Source organism: Peromyscus eremicus, chromosome 8a, assembly GCF_949786415.1.
Source record: "Peromyscus eremicus chromosome 8a, PerEre_H2_v1, whole genome shotgun sequence".
Lineage (NCBI taxonomy): Eukaryota > Metazoa > Chordata > Mammalia > Rodentia > Cricetidae > Peromyscus > Peromyscus eremicus.
The window spans coordinates 14,473,876-14,487,475 of record NC_081423.1 but is presented as its reverse complement, the minus strand read 5'-3'; the positions used below and the strand labels follow the sequence as shown (position 1 = coordinate 14,487,475).

General features: G+C 39.7%; 1 protein-coding gene across 2 annotated transcripts in view; it reads right to left on the bottom strand.

Moving 5' to 3' along the window:
* The window catches only part of Ranbp17 (RAN binding protein 17), a 321,777-nt gene that overhangs the window by 110,208 nt on the left and 197,969 nt on the right, over positions 1-13,600 (bottom strand). The window contains exon 15 of one of the 2 annotated variants that reach the window (XM_059270225.1): positions 8,936-8,995. The exons of the other annotated variant lie outside the window; for it this stretch is intronic. Within the exon in view, the coding sequence (XP_059126208.1) occupies positions 8,936-8,995 (60 nt within the window). The remainder of the gene's footprint in view (positions 1-8,935; positions 8,996-13,600) is intronic. 2 annotated transcript variants of the gene reach the window in all.

Below are 13,600 nucleotides of genomic sequence, written 5' to 3'. Positions count from 1 at the left end.
CACTCATTCTTCACCTATCACACCACATACTTTGTCCTCAAAGTTGGGAGCCACCTCTTTTCTTGAAGGTGGGAATAGGCATGGAAAAGACTGAAAAACAATGTTCAAAAAGAATCTAAACTTTCTACCTACTCTAGATTTCAGCAAAGTATCAATAAAATTCAAGATAATGCAACAAGGTGATTATAAAAGTATTTTTAGAAAACCATGAGACTATATATAAGCTATAAACACCCCCTGTAATGCTCTCTAGCTTAGAGAGACACAGAGACAGGTCTTCTAAGTGGGCAGAGCTGGTTGCAGAGTTTGGGTATGACATTTCTGTCTCAAACTCAGGCACACTGTGCGTTTGAACACACAATCCCACTTCAAGTGGGGAAATACCACCAGCAGCCAATGGAACATTCCCTGGTAGCCTGGCAAAGCTGAGAGTAGTTAAAACCTCTACACCCACTATGCTCTGATGGGATTCCAGGTTGTCCCTGCCAGACACCAAGTGCATGGGATCTCTCTTCTGTCATTTATCCCCAGTGATTATGGGTCTCACCTTCTGTAATCTGTTTATTTACTAAGTATGGCAACTTAGCTTTATTTACACACTAGCTTATATACTGCTACAGGTCACAATAAGACAAATCATTCAGAGTTAAAGGGGTCACACAGGAGAGGAGTGCAGAAGTATTGTATTTGAGTTTTGAGGATTATACTAATCAGAACCTTGTGTTACAGATTTTCAACCTGAGTTCTAGTCTGGAAGCCTCTTCCATAGGCTAGCAGGGTAACTGACAAGTGTACAGGGAGAAAAGGAAGGGGTGGCTGTAGAGGGAGAGAGTAGGAAAGGAGCAGAATGGTGGGAAGGAGAGGGAGGGGCAGAGAGGGAAAAAAGAAAACTATTATTTAATTTTCCATTGTCTCTTCTGTTGACTACAGAGTCCCCAGGACAGTATTCCAATGATTATGCAAAAGCTGCTATGATCACTAAGGGTCCTAAGATACTTGTGGCAGGAGAGAAAGAGAGCCTAAAAATCTTAGTTATCACAATGGTCTCAATCAGAAGCCTGTAACCACAAAGAAGGCTCAAAGGAAGAGCAGTATGTAGAATTTACATACCACAGCCAGGAAGATTCAAATCAGTCCTCTTGGAAAATCTGACATAAATGACTTTTGGTGTTCAATTCTTTCATACCCTGGCCCCCAGTACTCCCCATTTTCCACCATTTCTCTCAAGCCTAAGCACTGAAGATCTGAGTAATCTGTAGGATTTCTTTGGCTCAGCATCAGCCTTTCCCCATCCCATCATTCAAAAGCCACCTTCCCAAGGCCTTATTAGCCCTCCCAGGCAGGGTGAGCTGCATTTTCCTGTATATTCCCCCATATCTGCTCTGTTCTTCCATCATGGTCCTTTCACATCGTAATGTTTAGTTGTCCAAGTCTCCCACAATGCTGGAATATCCATGAGGGCTGATATTATGCCTTATTATACCTTATTCTTTGTCTCAGCAACTAAGACAAGTGTACTTAATATATAATAGAAAAAGCAATGGGTGGACCTATGGAGACTGGATTACAATGTGAGTAATCAAACAATGAAATATGCCTCCTTCCTTTCACGATATATTGAATTCTGTGGGCAAAAAAGAAGAGAGAAAAGTATTCTAGAGAGTAGCTGGATTGTTACTTGAATCTGTGATTGTCTAGTGCGCTCCTGTATGTAAGACTAATTTGTGAAAGCAGACAACAGTGGTCCCGGTTCCCTGCTGTCTGTGCTTTTCTGCTCACCACTCTGCAGGGGCGCACCTGTGTTCTTCACCCTGACTGGAATCTTAAAGGCACCAGTGCTTACCAAGGATGAAAACATGAATGAAGCTATTTAAAATGAGCTCCACTCCAGGCCAAAGCGCTCATTTTCCCTCCTGAGTTCACAAGAAAATGTGCCATAAATGCACTGAACACTGCTGGAAGATGTAGCTGAGTGACACCTGGGTTTTTGGAAGGGATATGGTGTTATCTCAAGCAGCCCATTCTTGGTGTATTTTCATCACATCCTCCTCCTTTCTGTTAACTCCTAGTTAATTTTCTTGTTTTGAACATAAGATGACTACTCTGTACTTCTGTAAAAGGAAATTTTACATTCCAAGACTTTATAAATGCTACTTCTTGGCAAAACTGAGAACTAACCTAACTTTTATTTTCACTATGCCACGGTGAAAACCTAGTAACTGAACTGTATCTTTGAAAACCGAGGTTCCCGCCAGGAGTCTTCCTGTTGTGAGTTTGCTAGGCAGGCAGGTCTGTTGTGCTCTGCTGTCAAAACAGTTTCTCAAAGCCTCAGCTCTGCAGCAATCACGGGCAGGAGCAAACAGTCCACACTGGCACAGGCAGCGCTCTAACCCACAGTCCTCCTTGGAACTCGCACCCCTCCTTTTAGCATCCATTAGCTCTGAGCCCCATTATCCTGTCTAGAGCTGTGTCAACACTTCTGTCCTCAGGGACTGCTCTCCACTACCAGGATCTGACAGTCAAGCTTGAGTACTAAGCGGGATCATTACCTCTTAAATCCACTTATCTGATCTACTGAATAGTAAATTGAAAAGCTCATTAAGAGCAACAATCTGATTTGTTTTCACGTGTGACAGGGTCATTTAAAATCAATGTATGATTACAGCATTTCTTTTAAAAGACTGTTTCACATTTTTCAAGGTCTCGTGCCATTTGGAAAACATGGAGATAATATAAAAATATCCTCTAACATTTAGAATTTAATAATGTGATAGATACAGACTATTTAAGAGGTAAGAGATAACTTGCCCACTGGGGAATTTCTATGAAGCTATTTATCACAAAGCACAAGTCAATAAAAGATTTCTACTGAAAACAATTCTAACATAATATTCAGAGTTCTGAATACTTTCTGCAACTTTTATCATTTCAAAATAATTTTAAAAATTAATTTTACCAAAACATTTTATGATAGCAAGAAGGAACCACATCATAAAATTCCTTTTCAGGAAGAATGGAGTTGGAAGAGAAAAAGGCTGCCTTCAGCACACAGAAGACTTACCTTGATTTCAGAAGCTAGTAAGATAATTTGGTTCTAATGAGACACATGTAAATATCAAATAAAAAGAGATTAAGGTCAGGCAAAGTAGTGAATGCCTCTAATCCCAGCTGTCAAGAAATAGATTTAAGGATTTTGAGTTGGAGGCTAACTGGGATTACATAGAAAGTCTACTTCAAAACTCCACCACTGCTGCCAAAGGAGAAAGACCAAGTCACCAGTTGCTCTTCCAAGGCTGGATAATACAATGACAATGAACACACAGTCATGCCTTTGGTTTTGTGTTTTACGCTGTCAGGGACATATACACTGAAAACAAGTATTTGCCTGCTTCAGCCCTCCTGTTTTCCACTTGAGAGCAGAGCTAACACTATCTTTTATGTCCACTATGCCCACCACTTTACTCATGCTTTTCAATGGTCAAATGTATAGTTTTGCCAATTCTACTTTATCTTTTTGAAACAGGATCTTGTATTTAAAACCCTATTCACTAAGCATGTGAGAACTGGCAAACTTTTGCTGTGTTGTAAACAGCAAAACTATTTCCTGGAGAAAGCTTTCTCCAAGATTAGGTAAGAAGAACTTTCTTCTTTGGAAATTTGGGAGCATCCAATGTTTCAAGTCTATTATAGATACTTATAATATCATATACTAAGTATGACCTAGTAGTGTCAGCTTTTCATGTGAATAAAAGTTTCACCCACTATTTAAGCTTGTGCTCTTTGAGGGGAGGGGAAATGTCTGTTCAGTAGTGTTGTAGAATTTTATTTTAAGACGTGTTACATTTGTTTATGCTATGGAACATTTGTTTTAATGATGCAAAGATGTGTTGCATTCTTTTATGTTGCATTTGTTTAACTCTGTGAAGCTGTGATATTTTGCCTGTCTAAAACACCTGATTGGTCCATTAAGGAGATGAATGGCCAACGACAAGGCAAGAGAAAGGATAGGAAGGCCTGGTAGGCAGAGAGAATAAATAGAAGAAGAAAAGCAAGAAAGATCCAAGGAATAAGAAAAGAAGGGGCCAGTCACTCAGCCAGCCATGGAGTAAGAGTGAAAGTAAGATATACAGAAGTAAGAAAAGGAAAAAGCCCAGAGGCAAAAGGTAGATGGGATAATTTAGGTTAAGCAAAGCTGGCAAGAAACAAGCCAAGCTAAGGCTGGGCAATTTATAAATAAGAATAAGCCTCTGTGTATCTATTTGGGAGCTGGGTGGTGGGCCTCCCAAAAGAGTAAAGAGTAAAAAGAAACCAATAGCACATCAGTGCTTAGAACATGGTCTTGAACTTAGCAAAAGAAAGAATAGGCTTTGGTTCCAAAGACATTTGGATCGGAATTCTTCTCCTCCTCCTTTTTTTTTTTTTTTTTTTTATGAGGCTCTTTAAAAAAATACTTACATTATTTAATAGGTTTTAGGGATGACTGAATGATAATCCTCTATCAAACACCTTGGCACTTGGCAGTTACTTTATAAATGTTACTTCCCACTATCCCTTTTCATAGGCCTTTCTGCTTAGCAGATTCTGGAATGCTCAGCTAATAATACTCTTTGCAAAAGAAGGCCTTACACATCAAAAGTAACAGAAAGGGAAGATGTATTTCTCTTGGAGATGCGTGTGTGCGCGCACACACGTGTGTGTGTGTGTGTGTGTGTGTGTGTGTGTGCGCGCGTGCACACGCATGCATGTAATTGCATAACTAAGATTGTGCAGAGACTGGAAAGTGACATCACTGTCTTCCTTGATCATACTCTACTTCATTTATTGAGAAAGGGTCTCTTTGCTAGCCAGCTTGTCCTGGGGATTGTCTATCTCCTGCTCTGGAGCACTAGAATTATCCTGCCTGCTTGCTTTTATGTGAGTTTTGGGGATCCAAATCCTTCATGGAGATTTTAACAGCATAAAGATAACCATCAAGACCATAAACCTTTGAAATTTTCATTAGTAATTCTGAAATCTTTATGTATGTGTTGAACCAATTAACACATTCTAGTCACAGAAATTGCCTTTGTTAAGGGGGTAAAACAATTATGTCAATATTTCATGACATAGAACTGTGGTGACATATTGTGTACCCTAATAAAATTTGCCTGAAGATCAGAGAACAGAATAAGCCACTAGATTAAACATACATGCCAGGCAGTGGAGGCACACACCTTTAATCCTAGCACTCGGGAGGCAGAGATATGTCTGGATCTCTTTGAGTTCAAAGCCCCCCCTGGACTACATGAGATTGACTCAGTCTAGGAGAAAACAGAGCCAGGCAGTGGTGGCACACACCTTTAATCCCAGTACTGGCAAGCACACATGGCTTTAATCCCAGGAGTGAAGGCTGGGTGGAGAAAGGTATACAAGGTGTGAGGAGTCAGGAACTATAGGCTTTTTTGGCTGAAGTCCTTTTGGCTGGGGCTTTTTCAGGCTGAGGAGTTGGTGTGGTAAGAGTTGGTGGCTGTAGCTTGTCTCTCCGATCATTCAGCATTTACCCCAATATCTAGTTCTGGGTTTTGTATTTAAAGACCATCTAACATTGAGTTACCCAGAGCCATCAATTCTCTCTTCTTCCTTTCCTTTCTTTTTGTGGCACTGGGAACTGAACCTGCTGCCTGTACCATCTCTACAGGCACAGCCTCCTGCACACCAACTCCCTCTACTTCTAAACAGCTGCTGCCTTAGAAGCTACAAGGTACCATTTTACCTCTGACACATTACAACAGCTCACGAAATATATGGAATTTCAATAAATATCAGAAATTGTCATTACAGCTTGAGAATACATGTTTCTAAAATAATCATCTTAATAAATCCTTGTTATTTTACTATGAAGAAGGTTCTTTTCAATTTCAGGAAAAAGTGTTTGTATGTGAATAGACAACGTCAGTGGCACAATGTACTCTCCATCTTCTGAACTCATCTAATGACAGATGTTGCCTGTGCATTTATAGGTAGACAGCTTCAATTATCTTTCCATTTTTCTCATTTCCTCAATGTTCTTATGTATAGTTTTTAAAAGGAGTCAAATAAGACAAACAGAGAAGGGAATTAACATAAAAATAGCAACAAAATGTTTGGCTCTAAATTTAATAAAGAATGAAAGTAAATCCTGTGCTAATTTTTAAACTGCCCCCCACCCCCAAGCTGATACTTGGCATTAGGTATCTGCTGCATTCTGGTTATAACTTGTGAGAAGCTAATTATGTCAATTCTTACATCTGAAGTAGATTACAGAACTGGGAAACCCAGAATGTTAGTTCCTAGAGGTTGATGGATATAATGACAGTCACAGAGATTCAATAACAGCCCTCTGTGAGATGTACTCAGAAGCACCACATGAAACAAATTAGAAACACCGAATCTCTCATTGTGTGCAAATATGAGAATAAGAGAAACCCAGTTCTGTAGGTTTTCATAAGAGCTGTTATAATGAATTAAGATTTCTGGATAATGAATTTTCAGAAAATTACAGCAAGTTAATACCCGTAGGCTCTCTATAGATGTTTAAGATGTTATAACTTCTCAAAGGCTTTAGCACACTGTGCACAAGCTCAATGCATAAAATTGGCAGTGCAGTGGAAATCAACAGCAAAGACTTCTGCCATAGGTGACAGACCTTCAAACCACAAACAAAAAAGTTTATTCTCACAAACTTACATCAAAGAATATAAAATTGGTAACATAACTCATCTCCAACTGAATTTTAAAGCACTATCTTAATTTACTGTAGTGACTTGTCAGTTAAGGCTTTGACTTGTAACTTTAAAAAACCTGGCTCAAAAAGCACCCACATGGAGACAGTGCCCCACACAGGACAGTTGCCTTACAACAAAGGCGCTAATGTTACTCAGGAAAGAATTTGGGACTTGGACATGCAACTGTGCATTATGTATGAGTAAGCAAGCAATTTTCATTATTTTTGTCTTGTGGTCAGTTCAGTGCTGTCTATATGAGGATCCTGTTAAAAATGGAAGGTGTTGGTAGCACACTGAGGTGGAGAAGAATGAACTAATGCAACATTTCATTACTTAACTGAACCATTTGGAAGGAAGGACATTGAGTTCTTTCATTGACATTTGAAGCACAATAAAACAGGAACACTGTAATAAAGTTAATATTATAGCAAGAGAATTATTGGTACAAACGTCATTGCTGCATATTAAATATACAAGCTTTGTGATGTTGAATAGATCTGTATTAATCTTAGCCAACCTTTCCACAGCATTTAAAGTAAAAAAAAAAAATTACTAAATATAGGAATGAAATTAAGACAAAAAAAATCCTTTGGCAGAATTTAATTTACGTTGGAAACTAAGTGGAAATGGCTGAGCAATATGCTTGCCCTAGTCGGCAGAATTTCAGTCAAAGACAAGCCAGTATGGAAGTATAATATGAATCTTCAATTTGTACTGTAAAAACAGTATCTGAACTCACCATCTGTGGTGGCCATCTTGTTAAGGGGACACAGACCTAACAAATCTCTTAAGAAGCATTCCCAATCTGCTTGAATAACCTATTGTGTAAAGAAACTTGGAGCAACCACTCTGGCCTCCCACTTCCTTTGCTCCACATCCTGCGGCAGAGCAGGAGCTCAGCAGGCTGGGGTGCAGGGCTGCCTGCTGCTTGTGATAATCCCCTCTCCCAGTAGGGGCCTCCACTGATGCATGGCTAAGAACATGTTTCCTCTTTTGCTTGCATCCCAGTGGGGTTTCCATTCCTGACATGGGCCCAAATCCAGACTGCTAAAGGAAGGTAGAAAAGTTAGAGAACTCCAGATGCTGCCAGAGATAATTCTGGACACGTTTCTAAACAACCGTTTATTGGACAGAGAAGTACAGGAGTAGTGTGAAAACCAGCAAGACTGGTGATTTTGGAGACACTTTCCTTCCCACCCCCACAAGCAGAGCTAAGGTCTAACTACCACCTGTTCAACAGAATCTGGCTATTTGCCTCACTTTCCTTCAGGGAGCCACTGACTAAGGATCTTCACCAGCATGAACCTAATGCCTCCCGACAGGCTGTCCCTAGCCAAGAGGGACCAGGGTCGAGTGCACCAGTTATTGGTCACAGGATACACGGCTCATAGAGACTCCTGTGGAGCAACCAGCTGAAAGCCAACGAGAGAAGATGAAGAGTGGACATTTGTCCTGACACAGCTTTGCTCTTGCTGGCTGCCAACTCACTCCATGTCTGGAGCCAAGCTTCTGTTACACCAGTCTTCTGTGGATAAAACCACGCTAAAATCCTAGGTATTATTTTTCCAAACCCACTGAAAAAAGATGCAAACAAGGTTATGGCAAAGGAAGAAGGCTTGGCTGGAAAGTTTGAGACCATGGATTGAAGGAAGCATTATGAACAAATATTTAAGGGTTTATTTATAATTCTGTGTTATAACAAAGCCTTGTAGCAAGTGCACAGGATGGTATGATTAGGGTTTAAAACAAAAAAGTTGCTGTATAAAGTTTGTGGGAGGATAAAGGCAGAGGTGAGGAACTAGGAAGCTGAGGATTTTGTTTACTCTGCATGCTTCTTAAAGGTGTCAGCCAGAAACACATTCTGGCACAGGTGTGTGCTAGTTACTGTCCAGTAACAGATACCATTTAATGTAGTAAGTAAAACTTACCCTCTCAGGGTTCAAAAATGTTATAATCAAGAAACTAAACTGCTTTCACATTAGCTAGTCTTTAGTTAGTCCTACTAATTAGCTGACTACTGAACAACACTTGGCTCTATGCCTCATACCCTAGTATTACATAGTATGTAAGAAGGGAGTCAAGGCAACACACCCACACCCTTATCCCTGTGTGCACGTGTCCATCTCAGTGATTGCGGTGAGACAAGCATGAAGACCGGTGATACCATCACCGTAACCAGGTGCTCAACTCACCTTAACTATTTTCCAAGCCTTCTCTGGAACTCTGGAAACATCATTCTTCGGGCGTACAACCTAAAAAGCACAGAGTTTATGGACCTGCCACCTAATGTCAAGAGACAAGAGAAGAGCACTAAGCCTTCCTAATTTCAGGTACAGGAAGAAAATGGCTCAGAATCTTTATTGCTGTCACTTAAAATATTCTTGTGACACTGATTTTCATTCTGAAACTTTAGTGGCATGGTGAAGTCATTTTCAAACTCTGAATGTGGCTATATGAATTACGATGGGTTTGCTGCAGTATAATAATTAAAAAAGAATTCAAAAGCCAATTATTTAAGGCTAGCTCCAAAAAAGGAACAAATAAATGATGATGGCAGAACTATTTAGAGAATCATTTAATACTGTCAGTTTCCAGGAGGCACTTAGTTATACTAGGCAAACATGTGGAGCTAATAATGTCAATAGCCAAGTCATCAATTGATGGCCAAAACCACATTTAAACCAACAAACTCAGTTGTGTAGTCATGTAGAAGAAAGTAAATCATGGTGAGTTTTCTGCACTTAGTCTAATTCTTGTATACACACATCTATCCAACCCTCTATAAAAGCATGTCTACTTGTAGTTGTAGTGGGTGTAAGACAATTACTTAGAAGCAATCTCTACTTTTAGCATTTTTGTTTTATTTACATGATTCTATTTCTGCTTTTCTTTCTGGAGTCTCTTTCTGAAACCATGTTCCATTTCCTATATTAAAAAACAGCCTCAAGAAACTGCTGATGGCTGGGCGATGGTGGCGCATGCCTTTAATCCCAGCACTCGGGAGGCAGAGCCAGGTGGATCTCTGTGAGTTCGAGGCCAGCCTGGGCTACAGAGTGAGTTCCAGGAAAGGCTCCAAAAGCTACACAGAGAAACTCTGTCTCAAAAAACCAAAACAAACAAACAAACAAACAATAAAACAAACAAACAAATAAACAAAAAGAAACTGCTGATGGGCTGGAGAGATGGCTCAGTGGTTAAAAGCACTCACGGACTGCTCTTCCAGAGGATCTGGGTTTAATCCCCAGCACCCACATGACAGTTCATACTGTCTAGAACTCCAGGGTCCAACACCCTCACACAGACATACATGCAGGCAAAACAACAATGTACATAAAAACAGAAATAAAGAAATAACTTTGCCGGGTGTGGTGACGCACACCTTTAATTCCAGCACTTGGGAGGCAGAGGCAGAGTTAGGTGAATCTCTGTGAGTTTGAGGCCAGCCTGGTCTACAAAGTAGTTCCAGGACAGGCTCCAAACCTACACAGAGAAACCCTGTCTGGAAACCAAAACCAAAACCAAAACCAGCCTCTATAACTTCTGACCTTCTAAGAGATAGTTAATTCTTTATCCTTTCTGGATGGGAAGGAATCTGTAACATGGTAAGGAATGAAAAAAATAATCCAGGAATGAAAATTGTCAGTGACATTCATAGTTTTCTACTGCTCTTTTTATTTTTAGATGGAGTTTCATGTGGCCAAAACTGGTCTTGAACTTGCTATGTAGTAGACATGAACAGATCTTTCTGCCTCCACTTCTAGCATGCTGGGATTATAGATATATACTATCATGGCTGGTGTTATGCGGTGCCAGGAGATCAAGTCTAGGACTTTATCATGCTAGGCAAGTACTATATGAACTCAGCTACATTTCTAGCTAGCTCTTTTCACATAGTTAAGAAGTTTCTTTGTCCCATTTCAATTGCTTTCATATACTGGCCTAATTGATGAAAACTTTTATCTTCAAAGCAACTCCCTGAAATATTAATATCTGGTTTTAAATCAGAGGAGGCAATATTTGCAGCAACAGCCTAAATCCCGTTTCTATCCAGTTTTCTATCTTGTAATTTAGTCACAAACACGCAAGAGCCTGATTGGTGGAGCAAGACAGTACACAGGTGCTCAGGAAACATACTCTTCCATCAATAAGAAAACAACAATGACAACATTTGCTGACTACATATTTTTTAAGGTAATTTCAACCAGGAGAAAACAGCAATAATGCACAATGTAACACATGAGGTTTTGACTGAGAATTCACTACTTATTAGCTTTGCAGATAATCACTCAAAAACATTTTTATTTAATGAATTAATTCTATAATTTAAATTATTCTTTGACAGTCTCTATTCCTCACCTACATAAGAATACAAAGAATAATGTAATGAATAATAATATGTGAGGCTGGAGAGATGGCTCAGTGGTTAAGAGCACTTGTTCTTTGCAGAGGACCTGGTTTTGGTTCCCAGGACACATGGTAGCTAAAATCCACCTAACTCCGGTTGTGGGGGATCTCAGCCACTCTTCTGACCTCTGAGGGCACCAGTCATGCATGGGATGCACAAATATACATGCAAGCAAAACATCCCTACACATAAATAAATCTAAAACAATTAAAAATAATATCACTAATCAGGTAGGAGTCCAGAGGGCTGGTTGGGACATAGGTTCTGAAGCTCAAGACTTGTGGGATTCAGCCAACTACAAAGTGATTGTAATAAGTAAGTTGATTAACCTTTAAACCTGGCTTCTTAAAAAAACTATAGGATAAGGATGTATGTAGGACCTAATATTCTTGGACTCTGTGAAAGGACTGACTGAAGTGGTAAATTAATACAGAGTATTCAGGACAGTCCTGACACAGTAGCACCCCCATCTGCATAAGCTGCTGTGGCTACTACTGGCATGTGCTGAGAGGACTGTCCCTTTTCCTTGTAATCTTCTATGTCGGGTAGTCCTTATCCATTCTTACTGTAATGACTGCTCTTAATCAAGTATTTGGATCAAATGCTGGAAAACAGATGCATGTTCTAAGTTCTATGTGAAGAGTTTTAGGAATAGTTAAACAAGGATGGCTACAGGGGAGAAGGACCTGGTGAAAGGTTGAATACCTAACAAAAAATGGGGCACTAGTAGGATCGGCAAGAAAAGTAATGGGGAGGAGATGGGAAGAAAGCAGAATGCCAGCCCATGACATCTATCTGAAGGGTCTGAGTGCTCAGTTCTGAAGTCTTCACCCTCATTTTATGAGACACTGTAGACTTCTACTTCTACTTCCTACTTCTACCATAAATTTTCAACACACCAGACAAGTAAATGATTTATATTTCCCATCCAATAAATTATTGAAGTCTTTCCAATTCAGATCAATGAATCCATCTAATTGTCAATTTTTTTTTCAGTACATCCACACAAAGGATTCCAAAATAAAACGAGAAGTTTGTAATTATCTTAAGTTTGTGAGGGTGCCCAAGGAGTAGTCACTAGAGTAAGGATGGCCTTACATATAAGATTATAGTGATCTCTATGCCACACTCTGGGTTCTGAGTATGCTTCCTGTTTTGGGATGGATTATATAAACATCTGGACCCAGTTTCATTTTCTTGTCACTGCTGGCCAGCTAGGACCACTGCTTCAATCTGTTGTTGGAGAAATAAAATTCCCTTGGGAAATAATTAACATGGGGATGAAAGTCACAAAGTTGGTTTTGTTAGGACACTTTGAAACGGATCATGCCTAAACCCCATCTCTACAGATAGGCAATGTGACAGAAAAGAGAACAAACTGTATTGGTTTAGAGTAGGGTGATTTTGTGAAATTTTAGTTCTGTAAAGTGATGATAATCATATCTAGTTAAGAAAAACCTACATGAAAAAAATGAATACTTCAGCCAAGTGTTTCAGTTTCGAGGAGAAACTCTACAGGTTGGAATATGACTTAAGATCAAACTATATTTTCACCGGTCGGTAGTGGCACATGCCTTTAATCCTAGCACTCAGGTGGCAGAGACAGGCGGATCTCTGTGAGTTCGACACCAACCTGGTCTACAGAGTGAGTTCCAGGACAGACTCCAAAGCTACAGGGAAACCCTGCCTTGAAAAACCAAAACCAAAACCAAAACCAACCTACATTCTTAAACTTTTCCTAGGCATTTCTCATTATATAATAACTAAAAATCCAGAATTTAAAACCTACATCAAGAATACTGTGTTACTATACAGTGCGCCTAACTTTAAGAAGTTTGAAATGTGTTGGACGGCTGTACCTCCTGGCAGATGTGGCATTATGGTCCATACATATAAATGCAAATACCCAAATAAAACGAACACCCTCACATTTGTAACACAAAGAATGAAAACATTTCTAATGATCAGCCAAGTGGGCTGAGAAAGAGCAATGGAAGGAAGCAGTCACAAAAACTTGGAGACAGGAAATGACAGTAAGGGTTCAAGAGACTAAAACCTTTGAGGATAAGAGATTAAAACAGAATTTAAGAATCACAATTCTTGTTGAGTAGTGGTGGGGCAGTGTGGTCTACAGAGTGAGTTCCAGGACATCCAGGGCTACAGAGAGAAACTGTCTCAAAAAACATGACCACCAACAAAAACAAAAAACAAAACAAACAAAAAAGAATTGCAATCCTTAGCAAATGTAAAGCCACCAGTATACTAAGGTACTTAGCTTATTTCAACAGTTTCTTTTAAAAATCATTTTTTTATTTGTACATGTCAGTGAATGTGTGAATTTATGGACACCACCTGCATGCAAGATCCCATAAGGCAGAGAGGGTACTGGATCCCCTGGAAGTGGAGGTATAGACAATTGAGAGCCACCCTGTGGGTTCTGAGCAATGAACCA